This window comes from Chamaea fasciata, unplaced genomic scaffold (assembly GCF_029207755.1).
Source record: "Chamaea fasciata isolate MVZ Bird 193981 ecotype frontalis unplaced genomic scaffold, bChaFas1.0.hap1 SCAF_4, whole genome shotgun sequence".
NCBI lineage: Eukaryota > Metazoa > Chordata > Aves > Passeriformes > Sylviidae > Chamaea > Chamaea fasciata.
The window spans coordinates 11129848-11143020 of NW_027094089.1; the positions used below are offsets into that span (position 1 = coordinate 11129848).

The 13173-nt window shown below is 33.7% G+C and overlaps 1 protein-coding gene across 1 annotated transcript in view; it reads left to right on the forward strand.

Annotated features, from left to right (window-relative positions):
* Nucleotides 1–13173, forward strand: part of PTPRD (protein tyrosine phosphatase receptor type D) — a 317656-nt gene that overhangs the window by 242215 nt on the left and 62268 nt on the right. Inside the window, exon 27 of the mRNA XM_066180841.1 lies at nucleotides 9775–9898. Within this exon, the coding sequence (XP_066036938.1) occupies nucleotides 9775–9898 (124 nt within the window). The remainder of the gene's footprint in view (nucleotides 1–9774; nucleotides 9899–13173) is intronic.

Consider the following 13173-nt stretch of genomic DNA (forward strand, 5'->3'; position numbering starts at 1 on the left):
ACAATAATTTCTATACAAATAAACAATTCAGCTCTACTACATCTTGAACCTGGTGGGGAGGTGACATGGTTTTCTTATGCTGTAATAGAACTTAAAAGTTTTGGTGTTCCGTATTATCTTTTTCCTACTTTAGTAATTAAAATCGTCTTGAGAGTGTAATTTTAATAATTTATAACCAATATTGAAAGATACAATAAATCATTTAATTCTTAGTCTCTTTTGTCCCTGTAGAAATTTCTCTAGTCTGTGTAAACAGGACAACTTTCACTTTTTTTTCCTTCATTTGTTTGGGGATTTTCCTTTTTTTTTTTTAATCTTTGCAAAACATGCTATCTGGAGCAGAATGATCAGACATTCAAGATTAGAATATGGGCAACTGTGGGTCAACATCAAGCTTCATTCATATTGCCTTGCCCAAGAAGGTTCAACATTTATCTTTGAAATTAAAGCTTTAGAGATACCACTTCATTTCCATCTATTACAAGATTCATCCGTTTTGAAATAGAATTAGTGAAAAGCACTGCTATTTGGTTTCATGGTCTAGGCCAGGCAGTGGACTAAATCTGCGGTTTGATGATCACTGTAAGTCATCTCCGTGCCTTGGCTGTGCATTCCTGTTGTCTCTCCTCTGCCAATCCTGGCACTAGTACATGTGCAGCTGTTCAAGAATTATCTCAGGAAATAGATTCAGCTGAAAACTAATTGTTTTATTTTTCTTTGCTTTTTTCAATTGGATCAGTTCCCTGAACTAGCTCACCACATGTCTGCTTAAGCTCTTGTGCCAGCAACGGGAAGTGGTGGGTATATTTGTGGTCATGGATTGGGACCTTCTACTTCAGCAGCAGTTCTCACTAACATCCCTTAAGCATTCTTTTTTAAATCTGATTGCAAGGCAGAAAGAGGTACAGATGGTAACAATTCTGTCATTATCACTTCAGATAATGCTAGAACTGGTGAGACAGAAGGAAAAAGAGATACTTCTCATATTCAAAAGTTCAAGGTGTAACATCCAGCACAAAACTACTGACCTTTATTGATACCAGCAAAATCCTCCAATTAATTCCTGTTTAGGGAAGACAAGAGTTTTCATCAATTAGCACTGATGATTTTGGTTTTCCTTTTAAGATAATTCCCTTTCCTTGTGGGCAATCAATAATTTTATTTTACTTCTTGTGGAATTGTTTGCATTGCATGGATGAAATTCTTCAAAGATGTATTGATTGTATACAGTACCTGTTAGGACAACTTTATGATACCATAAAGTAAAATATATGTTGATGGTTTTCTGATACACTCTGACTTCTCTTCCTTCTATCTGGAAGTTAGGTCCATTTCAAAAAGATGTTTAAAATATTTTTTAGCACAATCTACTTTGGTTCCCACTTCAAAAGAATTACTAGTTTGACCACACAACCACATCTTTTCATTTTCTAAGAAGTGCCTGAATACTTGTTCCTCTTCCATGCTTGCTCATATTCCATCCTCTTACTTTTGATCAGAATTTCTGATCAACAGTCAATACAAGTTAAATTTATTCCTTTTGAAAGAATATTTCTTCCTTCTCATTTCCACTTTCTCCTCAGACAGCCAAACCTCCCTGTCTCTTCAAAACAGTGTATTCTCCAGTGAAGAGCACCTTCTAGCTATATAATGCTTTCTAAGGCTCAGTGTCATCAACTGGACAAGTTCCTACTTCTACAAGTCTTCAGAAACTAGTCTGTAGTGCCTTCTTCAGTGCATCTCCTGTCCCAGCTCTTACAGCACATCAGCAGAACAAGAGGGATTTCTTACATTGTACTTCTCTTACAAATTTTCCTGGAATATCATCTTTTATGGGACAACAGGGGCTGAGCCTCAAGGATTATTACTGTGGCAAGATTCAAGTTAACTTACAATTCATGCATTGCATAAAGTGATTCTGTAGTGTTAACACAGGATAGTGCTATGAGGTTCATTTCTACTTCAAAATAACTTTTTCATAATCCTTCATTAATTTTTTGTTAGCTCACAATTCCCATGCCTAAACAAAATGTTGGTTTACTCTGTTAACATCACATATAATATCATTAATTTCACAAAGTTCTTTCCTCTTCTTTAATTTAAAGGCAGGATTGAACCCAGCTGATTATTGGGAAGCTTTTGCTGACTTTGGTAATTTCAGTGGGATTTTTATGTAATGTAAGGCTCCATATGGACTTGACACCTGCTAAGCAAAAATCTGTGTTTATAAGATATTGACCTTTATATTGTATCTCCTTCTTATCTGAGAGTTCAGAATTTAAAAATAAGAAGTGGTCATGGAGATAAACTGAATAAAACTAACAATGTTCTGCCTACTCTATGATGTATTTGTAAAGCCATTTCCTCCTCTATGACAGTACAGAAAATCCATTCCTTCAACGCAGATTTCTGAGACTTGTGTAAAATAATTTAATGTTTCTTTTCTGAGGTCTGTAGACAGAGGTTTACACTCTTAAAGAGAGTGAATTGAGGTTCATACTATTTTTGCAGGAGAATCTGTCACTACAACACAAAATTTACACTATCAGACTTTGTATACAGTTACTGTATCATTTACTGTGTATGCGTATATATGCACTGGTTTAACAAATGTTACTAGAAGTTGTGTATAATTTAATGTTTTCACAAATGTTACAAGACATTTTGTATAATTTAATATTTTCTCTTATCAGGTTTCTTTCTGTAAATTGCAGCCAGTTTTTTGCTTTAAAACTGAGTTTTGGGAAACATGAAGATGCATTTTGACTTTTTTTTTTTTTTTTTTTTTTTTTGTAGCTTTCCAGAATCAGTTGGTAGAATTTGTGACGGGAGCGCAGTTTACTCAATATGTTATATTTCCCTTTTTGTATCTTAAGCTGCATCAACATAAATATTGGACACTAAAATACAGTAAATCTTGTATCATAGAGGCACATATAAAACTTATTCTCAATACAATACATTTTAGAAGTCCAGGAAGGCCAGATAATCCACTGAATGAATCTCTGTCAAAGAAACAGCTGCACTGAACTGCTATATTATTGTAGATAAAAGTGACTCATGGAAAAATAATTCTTTTTCTCAGCAAAATATGGGTTTGTTATTTTTTCTTATAATGGTTCCCCTTTCTAATATCACAAACATCATTTATTGGGATTTTCTAACTTTATTTTCATAGGATGTCCTCCATTTATTGAGAAACAATTAGCGTAGTCAGTGAATGATGAAAAGTTGTCTTCTTATTAATAACACATACACTTGCATTCACTTGCGTTGTTTTGTGCTTAGTTCCATCTAGGGTAGTGTCCAAGCCAGCAGTATAGTTATGGTAGAGTATAGTTATATTTAAAAACATAGTGCAGGAATTTGAAGTCCTGCTAGTCAAGATTTAGAGTGGGTTATTATCTCCTTTCTTTGTTCTGTGAATGCTTCATTGGGGTAACAGCATTTGTTTATGCTTATATAATAATCATATAAAAGAAAGATGGTGTTACATATTAGGATGCAGTGTTCTGGTATGATTCCCAATGTTTTTTGCCAAGTTTAGTTAGTCAAATAACTCCCTGAAAGGAGGTTGTAGCCAGGTGGGGTTTGGCTTCTCCCGAGCAACAAGTGACAGGGCAAGAGGAAATGGCCTCAAGCTGTGCCAGGGTAGGTTCAGCTTGGACATCAGTATGAATTTTTTACTGAAAGCATTGGAACAGAGGGAGGTGGTAGAATCACCATGACTCAAAGTATTCAAAAAACAACTGGGTGTGGCATTTAGTGCTATGCTTGGGACGCTGGTGGTCAGTGAAAGGTCGATCTCAATGATCTTGGAGGTCTTTTCCAACCACAAAAATTCGTTGATTCTACACTGTAATGAATATCAGTTTTATTTTGCCCAACTGAAAGCAGCGATATGTCTAGAAAGAGAAAAGTAGTGTACTTGAAGCAAGACAAATTATTCAAGGACAAACTAAGCAAGTTGTTATAGATAAAATTGAGTTTTGCAGGAGGTTTTTAGAAATATTTATTTGCAATAATTTTAGGGGCTTATAGAGAAAAATGGAGGAGTCAATGAAAAATTTCACTCCTTTACTCTTTCCTTGAAATAAAAAATGTGGACAGTGCTTTAAAAATATGATGAAAAGTATGTTGAAAATTTAACATAGCATAGTGTCTTATGTGAGACAATTATAAAGTTTAGTTTATAAGACCTGCTGCATTTCATGCACAGTATAAAACAAAACAGCAGGATGCTTTAACCACAAAAATATTTAAACAAAGCAATTTTTTCATTATTCAGGTATTTGTCTGCTCCTGATATTTATTTTCTACCTGAAGTTGACTGTAATCCCCAGTTTTCCACACAAAATTATTTCCATTACAACTGGTTATGATATTATGGTCAAATTATTTTAATTGCAGGTAGGGAATAAACAGATTATGTTTAAGCCTGGTGGTAAACAAATGCAAACCAATGTGATTAATTTTTAAAAACTGGAGATTTTATAGCATTTTGAAGCAAAGAGTCTCCTTCAAGGATTATTTTTATTTTGTATTTAAGGATATCATTAATTTCCTCTTTAAATTTTCTTAAGCTGTATGCTTATATAGCTTGTTTGATTCCACTGGAATCGGGTTTTTCATAATTTCATTTAGTCATAGGAATATTACCTTGATAGTGTGAAGAAATTACCTATTTTTTTCATGGGGGAAATTTACAAAAGCTTTTGGAAAAAACCCATTTTTATATTTCTTGGTACTCTTGAACAGTTAGGTCTCTTCTCTTTGAGAGTTAACAGAAAATGTCTCTTCTGCAATTTAAACTGTTTCTAGGACCAGTGTGCAAACTCATATTTGAGTTCAAGAGAAGTTTTAGCCATATGTGGAGGTTTTCTCCCATATTCTAGAAAATTATACCATTTGCAGTGTAATGGGAAAGTCTCCATCTTAATTAAAAAATGTAATTCCAGTTGACAAATTTCCATGATCATGAATTAACGTTCATGCATCTAGCATTCACATTTTCACAATGCAGTATGTAAATCTCACTCTATTAGCAAGTTTCCTGCATAATACAATAGCATTCTATTACAGATTCATCCACTGTGGTATGAAATTTTCCTCACAGCTGCTGATATTACTAAAAGAGAGTCAAACTTCATTTTTCTGCATACCTGTGTTCTTAGTCTTCATTGACATGCTCTCCAGTTTCTCTTTTTCATTCTACTTAGCCTTTCGATTTACTTTTCATTCTACTTTGCCCACCTGGTCTTAGGTTTCTTTGTGAAGCAGTGCTCATTGGTGATTTAATTCAAGCCGCAAACACTGCACCAACAGTGCTTGAAAATGCTTTACAGGGCATGCTTCCTTCCTCTTCCTGGCTTGTGAAAGCTGTGCAGTGTATATCAATCCCCACATTCTGCAGAAACTTACAGATGCTGTTTTCTCATTTGCTGCCGTAGTGATCCTCAGAAGAGCAGGCAGACACGTGTCAGCTCACACCAGGAGGGATGACATTTTGTCATACTCCTTCCTTCCTTAGGGCTGAACCAGGATCTAGTCATGGAAGACTCACATCAGGGAACATTTGCCTCTTGTTTAAGCCGTGTAAAGGAAAACAGCAGAAACATAGTTTACTGGAGAGGGATTGTTTGAAATTCTTCTGGTTTGGTTACCACCAGAACATTTTGGTAAGCGTGATTATTAGTCAATGAACTATTTTATGGATGGTGCATTGTGATAGTAAATATTGCTCAGGTATTTTCCTACTAACAGATCACTCTTGTTTAAGCAGCTAGCCATTTCGAACACACTAGCTGAAAGATTTGTCAAAGAATGGGAGGGAAACAACAGTATTACAAATATTTTTATTTCTTTTGCACAAAACACCCATACTACACAGTTATGCTGTGAAGAAATCCACTTCATTAATGACAGCTTTCTTGAAGACAAGCTTTCAGAATCAAAATACTAGAAGTCCTATTAAAGTGTCATCCATTAAACCATTAAAGTACTCATTAAAACTGTTAGTACAGACTTGTTATTCATGAGTTATTAGTCTTTCACACTTCTGAAATGTGTCTGCCAATAACACTCAACTCTTTGTTCCAGTGTAGCTATTAAGTCTGAGGAAATAGAGATTAACTTTCTTTTGACAAAATGGTGCTTTATGAGAGGATGGTAAGGCCACAAAGTGGTTCAGATTGGTGAGGAAAATAGGAAAGATTAAAGTTCAATCCATTTGCCTGTTTCTGATAATTTATGTTAACTATGTCTGCATGTAGACGTAAATATTAATCACTAAATGTGTATGTTTGGGTTTTTTTCTTGATAACAAACAGCTTTAGAGTGCTTAAACATTAAGGAGTGAAAAGTGGAAGAATAATACTGAATACTGAACAGTTGAAGCTAAGCTTTAAATTCAATGTTTTCTTTCTGTAAATTCACATGAAAGATAGGTATAATATAGAGCTGAAGGTATTTCTCATAATGGATAAGAATCTCAGACCATCATTTTCCATGTATATGCAAAATCATCTTTGTATATGCAAACCGGCAGTTCAAACTTACTGTTTGCAAGCATTTTTTATCTTTACTTTTTACATCCTGTTTTGTTTTTTATGATTTAAAGCCAGAGTCCTGCAGCCCAGGCTCAAAAATAACAGCATGTTAGGCAGCCAGTTTATTCAGTTATTTTCTAGTTTTCTTGTCTAATGTGAAGAGAATGTGTATGTGGCATCTTACATTGTGAAGTAATTTCCAGAATATTTTGACAGTGTAGGTAAAAAGCTAATAGATAAGGCAGATGGTCTGCTTCAGTTTTGTGTCTAGAACAATGCAGAGTAGTGCAATGTTCATTCTAGAGCAGTGGACTGTGGTTCAGATATCATGTTTCCATATATGTCTCATAAAAAAATGCTGACTGGTTTGTCACAGATATTATAGATGTGCATTTTCCTAGTCAAATTACCAATTTTATTTTAAAAGTTAGAGTATAATGCAGTAAGGCATAGTTAACATCTTCTGTACTATGTTTAAGTTCTAAATAATTACTAGAATTCTGAGATAAATCCATAAAGATTGTTTTCCAAAGTTCTGAAAACTTGACCTGTAAATATACTGCATAAGTTTTCTTGTTCACCTCCATTAACTCAAAGGAAAAGAGGGGAGATTTGTGCTGAGAGAAGTCGTTATTTAAATTTTATTACTTCTCAAGGCCTATGATGTAAGTGAATTCCTGACCTGCTGATAAAGAGGTTCATTACATGTCTTAAATAGAGTATATATGTATATAACTCCACTCTTCCTAGCGCTGACGGAAATGTGATCCAAATTCTTTCTGTGCACTTTTGATGAAATTAATAGCACTTAGAAGTAAAGATAAAATTCTAATGTTTTTAAATTACACACTGCATACCCGCTTCAAAATTCTGCCAGCCGTCCTTCTTAGAGCATGGGTAAACATTACTAGAATGAAACTAAATTGTAAGAAAAAAGAATAAAAATTATACAGAGTGAAATTAGAGAGTAAATTTTTACTATTTTCTTTATTGATGAATAATAATTTCACTTTGCAGTCAGAAAAAGAAATATTTTTGTTGCAGAAGGGTGAAGCCCTACTGTTGGATCAGATCACTATGCTTATACTTAAGCACAGCAGAGAAGTGATGTCTACCTTTGCAAGTGGCAGAATGCTAGTTGGGGGATAATTCATTGTCTCGTTATAAGAACACAAACTACAATAGGATTCCAAAAAATCCATCACCAGTTTTGCAAATCACTTAGTCATTAGTCTATTTAGATACTAACTTAATAATGATAAGCTCCTAATACTACTGACGTTTTAAGATACGTAATCATTGTCACACAAATTTCCGAGACAGTGAACCCAAATAGTTTGGTGTCAAAAACTGCATGTAGAAGGTTAAAAATAATCAGGTTCATTCAGAGCTGCATTTAAGAATGCCTTTTGAACTATTAGGAACACACATAGCGATACAATTCAAATTAATCAAATCCAAAGTTCAAGTAGAATTTTGATGGCCTTCATCATGCTCCCAAGCATTTACTTTCTTCCTCATTCCTCTAAACGGTCCCGGTACGTTTCCTTTTGAGAGAGCTGCTAAGCACTCTATAAGTTGTAGGTAAAGGGTGAGGCAGAACCTGAGCCATCCCCCTCCTCTACTCCATAGTTAGGTTATGCAGGACTTTATAACTTTTATGTTATAGAAGTTGATTGAGCCTAGGGTATTGGTTAATTGGATAAGGCACTTGTTTTTCTGAGGTATTTGTTTTCCTAAAGACAAATGCTTCTCTATCAGGCAGCCAGGCAAAATGATTTTTTTTTTATATAATCTCAATAAAGAAGCAAAGTCATTCTCAAAATATTAAATAAATAAATTGTGTTAAATATGTAAAGATGCATGAGAATGAAGCAATTTTCAGACTGACCAAATTGTGAGTCTAAGGGATAAGTCCTAGTAAAATCACATTAATTTATTTCACACATGCTTATTGTCAGGTAATACCTACTCTAATAGATTACAAGTCCTATCCTGGGAAGAGTCAGTAAAGCTGTTGGCTTGATGCTGTAGTGAGAGTATGGATCTCCTGACTTGTGCTGTGTTGCCAGTCTATTAATGGAAAATGAGCATTGTGTTGGTGAACTGCCCTACCTTGGCTTATCTGTGTCATCTTTTTTTTGTAGTTTACCACTATCTGGCATAGGGAGCTGCTGCCAGTTCTTACCAGGATTAAACAGAGGTTATAAGCCTCTGTATTCATATTGATGCAACAATGTTAGCATGTTAACATTAGAAACCTTAGCCTGTTAAGGGTTCTAATGTTATAAAGAGGGAATGTAAAACAAGAGGTGATTATTCATTACTTCTTAGTATGAGATGGCCTTTCATACAGCCACTATCATAGTGAGCATAAACAGCTACCATCTGTTAGCTATTTTGTATTCACTTTGCTGCATATATACTTCAACCATAGAGGAAAAAGTGCTAGAGTCTGAAGTTTCCCTAGGGGTGAAGGATGAAGGAGTGTGGTGAACACTTCTGTAATTCCACCCTGGAACATGAAGGAAACAGAAACATCAAATCTGGAAACATATAGTTTTTGTTTATGAATAAGATTAGTTATGTTTATGAATTAGAGATCATTGAAAATTAAAATTCCTTATTTATGATTCAAGGAAATTAAAAGTTAATTTCTTTATGCTGTCTATGGGTGAAATGCAGCTAGTTTGTGAGCAACACTGTTATCGTAGGTTGGCCTGCCATCAAAATGAAAGAACAGGAACATTATTTTTCTTCTGGAAAACTTTTTCAGGAACATTTTGAGTTTATTTAGTAAACAGGACAGTAAAATTTTTGATCATGTGCACTTAGTAATAAAGGCAAAAATATTTATACCCCTTCATCCCAGTGTTTTTGAGATTTATTAAATTTATTCATTCTCTGTTAAGCTAGCCTCCTTCACTTGCCAAAATTAGTGAAAAGATAAAAGGGTGAATAGCTTAGTTTCTCTGAAGAAAAAACCCTGGATTTTAAAGATTTATGGTTTAAATTCCTTATGGAAATTTCAGATGCATAAATATAAAATGGTTAATATAATATGATCTAATATGTTACAATGTGTCCTGAAGTAATAATTTTCTTTCAAAAGAAAATTATTTTCAGAGCAAACTATGGGAGTTTAGTTTATAATTATCATAAATAAAACAATTATGTACTCCCTATCTGAAAGTTTCTTTTCCTTTTTTCTCTTGGTGTTTTGAAGTCTATTGATCCTGGTCAGCAGTTCACATGGGAGCATTCTAACCTGGAAGTAAACAAACCAAAGAATAGATATGCGAATGTAATTGCATACGACCATTCTCGTGTTCTACTCTCAGCAATAGAAGGTAAGGAGACCTTTAAAATTAAATTAATTAAATCCTAAAATATAGAATGATTTTACCAATAAATATCTTTATGCAGTAATAAAAAGAAGTCTTAATTAAAGTATTTCCAGTAAGTTCCTGTAATGGCAATACTTTTCTGATGCTTATTGTCAGTAATGTATTATGAACTTGCATTAAAATGTACATTCATGTGTAACACTGAATGCATTAGGTCCCTGTGTACATGCCAATGAGTTATGTAAAGTAAATTAATATTGCTGTTTACTTATATTAACACTACAAAGCCAATATAGCAGTAAACAAACATACTTGAATGGAGGGATTTGTTGATAAATGAAATTAGCAAGATACCTACCTGCTCATAGAGTTTTACTTTTCAAAACTTTCTTGTGGGAAAAAGTGAATTCAACTTCATATTCTCTGGGCAAATTTTAAAAACTCCCTCTTAGAAATTTAATTTTAATTTCCAATCTAAATATTAAACTAGAGTTCTTAAACAAATACCCACATGCAGACATTTTTGGGAGCTTTTTATTGTATCTTTCTTTGTTCAAAAGCTTTCCAAATTCTTAAACACTTTAAAGTTTTATCTGAAACAAACTATTACAGGTAGTTAGCTCTAGGTACTGTGTCTGTTTTACCAAACATCGGGACACACTGGTTTTCACTCAGAGGATTTTTTTATTTTCTCCAATCTTGCCTTACGCTCAACCTACTTCCTGGCTTGAGGTCCGATTTTCAGTTTATTCTATGTTGTTGACAGTCAGGTATTAATGATGGCCATAATCAAACAAATTATATATTTAAATGACACAATTTAAATGAAAATAAGATATGTCTTCAGTTAGCTCCAACAGGGCTTGGATAAAATATGATACATAACCTAGAGGGACCTGTATTCAAGGTCATAGTTATTTCAGTCATAGCATGCTACAAGTTAAACTGCTGTTTGATTTATGGTTATAAACAGTATATTATCTTTGGCTACCCCAGACCTAAAGACAGTGGATTTATAGGTGTAATCCACTTTAATATTAGCTGCTTGGTGAAGAAAAAGGCAATCCAAAAGACTGAAGTCTAGATCTTTCCTTATTCCTTGCAGCTGCATACCATAGGCTTTGACAACACAGATAAGAGCTTCTCAAATGTTTTAGCAAATTTTAATGATTACCTCGAAAAATTTGCATATGATACTCTGCTTGTATTTGTTCCACCTTTCAGGCTCAAATAGCAGTTCTGACAAAATATTTTCACTTACTGTTTTTCATATTACCTCGTAAAAGTATGTAGCTGTGTAGAAACCTGCCTCTACTTGGTAGAACTACCTGTCTCAGCACTGAAGAGAGGGTATTCTAATTAGCAGTATATGTGATGTAACTCAATAAATATATCCTTTTTTGTCTCACTGGTCCAGACAAGAAGTCAGCGTACATGGTCTGAATAGGTCAGGAACAGCAACTGGACAGCCTTTCTGAATGCTGTGTAAAGTTCTTCAGAACAATGTGCTTAACTCAGAGATGTGTAACTGGCAAAAAGAAGACTCGGGTTTTCCCAGGGATTTTGTTTGGGAAAAGAGTTGTGTAAAGGAGGAGAGAAGAAGAGAAAAAAAAAAATAAAGGCAAATTTATTTGTTAATTTATATATTAGACAACTTGACTGCCGTTTTCCCCTTTATGTAAATGACACCTGAAATTTGGTTCCCTTGAAAAAAACTAACATATTCAGAGAATGAGAAGAAAATTTAGAGGCAAAGCAGAAAATGTTAGTCAAAGTAATTGAAAGTATGAAATTACACAGTACATTAGATGATATTTTTAGATAAGCTATAGTAAAAATACAGAAAAAACTTTACATTGTACATGGAAAAGATTGAGTATTTTAAGGAGCAGGGACATAGAGTTAAACTGTAATGTTTGATTCCCTTTTTAAAGTAAGAAATACCATAATGAGGCTAAAATTTCTAAATCTTTCACAGTCATTGACTCTAAACATAGAAAAATATTATAACCTTTTATAATATTAGTGTTAGATGTAAAACCACAAATGGGATATTGACCCATTAGGTGATTTGCATGATTTTAAGTATTTTCCAGTTCTTTAGATTATGGTAAAAGGCCTATGGTGAATAAATCAAATATTAAATGCCTTTTTATAAAATGATATTTAGTCCAGAAAATAGGAATAATTTAGTACATAATTAACCTCTTAAAAATTTCTTCCTGAGATTTTACATGATTGGGTAGATGAAATTTTGTGTGTGTGCTTTCATAAGTTTAATACATTTGTTTTGGCATTTAGTAAAAAATACTTCTTTTTCATGTTTTAAGTAGATATTTCAGATATGAAAATACCCAGTCTGGCCAGCACTTTATTCAGTTGACAGTTGTGTTTCTTTCCAAGTAACCAGGGAAATAATACTTGGAATATTACTTAAAATATATTTTCCTTTACCTATGTTACTATACAACTTAATCAAGACCTAAATTTGGACTACATTATATTTTGTTACAGCTATTTGGAGGATATTTAGTTTACAAATAGGCTTCATCTGCATTTCTTGGTGGCCACAAGAAAACTAATATTATTAGTGAGGTTTGAATAGTAACAGTGCCTTTCTATTGAGAAGAGCTCCATTTTACACCTAGGAAGTTGCTTACTTTTTAAGAGCAAATATATATGAAGAAAAGACTAAGTATCTGCCAAACTGTAATCCTGCAGTGATGACCATTTTGCCTCTTAACAGTGTTGCAGAAATATGGAATGTTGTAATTGGTACTTCAGAATGAAACACGAGGCCAATTTTGTGCAGTAGCAGACCTCTGTAACCTATTCAAAGTGATTACTAGAAAGTCTTGAGAAGAAATTAGCAGAGATTAGAAATTACTTCTTTCCAACTATTGATAATATCAAATTGCTAAAAATTGTATTAGCCCTGAAACACAAGGCTTACTAACACTTTCAAAGTATTTATTTTGGTGCCCTTCATAACTCTTGTTCAAACCTGGTTGTGAATCCCCACTAAGTTCTTGACCTCTCTAATTACATACAGCATGCAGATCCACAACATAATTGCTCATATCACAGGAATACTTTTCTTATCACTGTTTAAATTTTATTACATTAGATGTCCCTTTGGAGAGAAAACTCAGGTTGGATGTGATAATTTGGTTTTCCTCCTGAAAAAAAATTTACTTTGCAAAATTTTGTTCCCATGTTCTTGAAATCTGATTGAAGTCTTGAAATCAGATCATATAGTGCTGCCTTTGGCTGTTTCT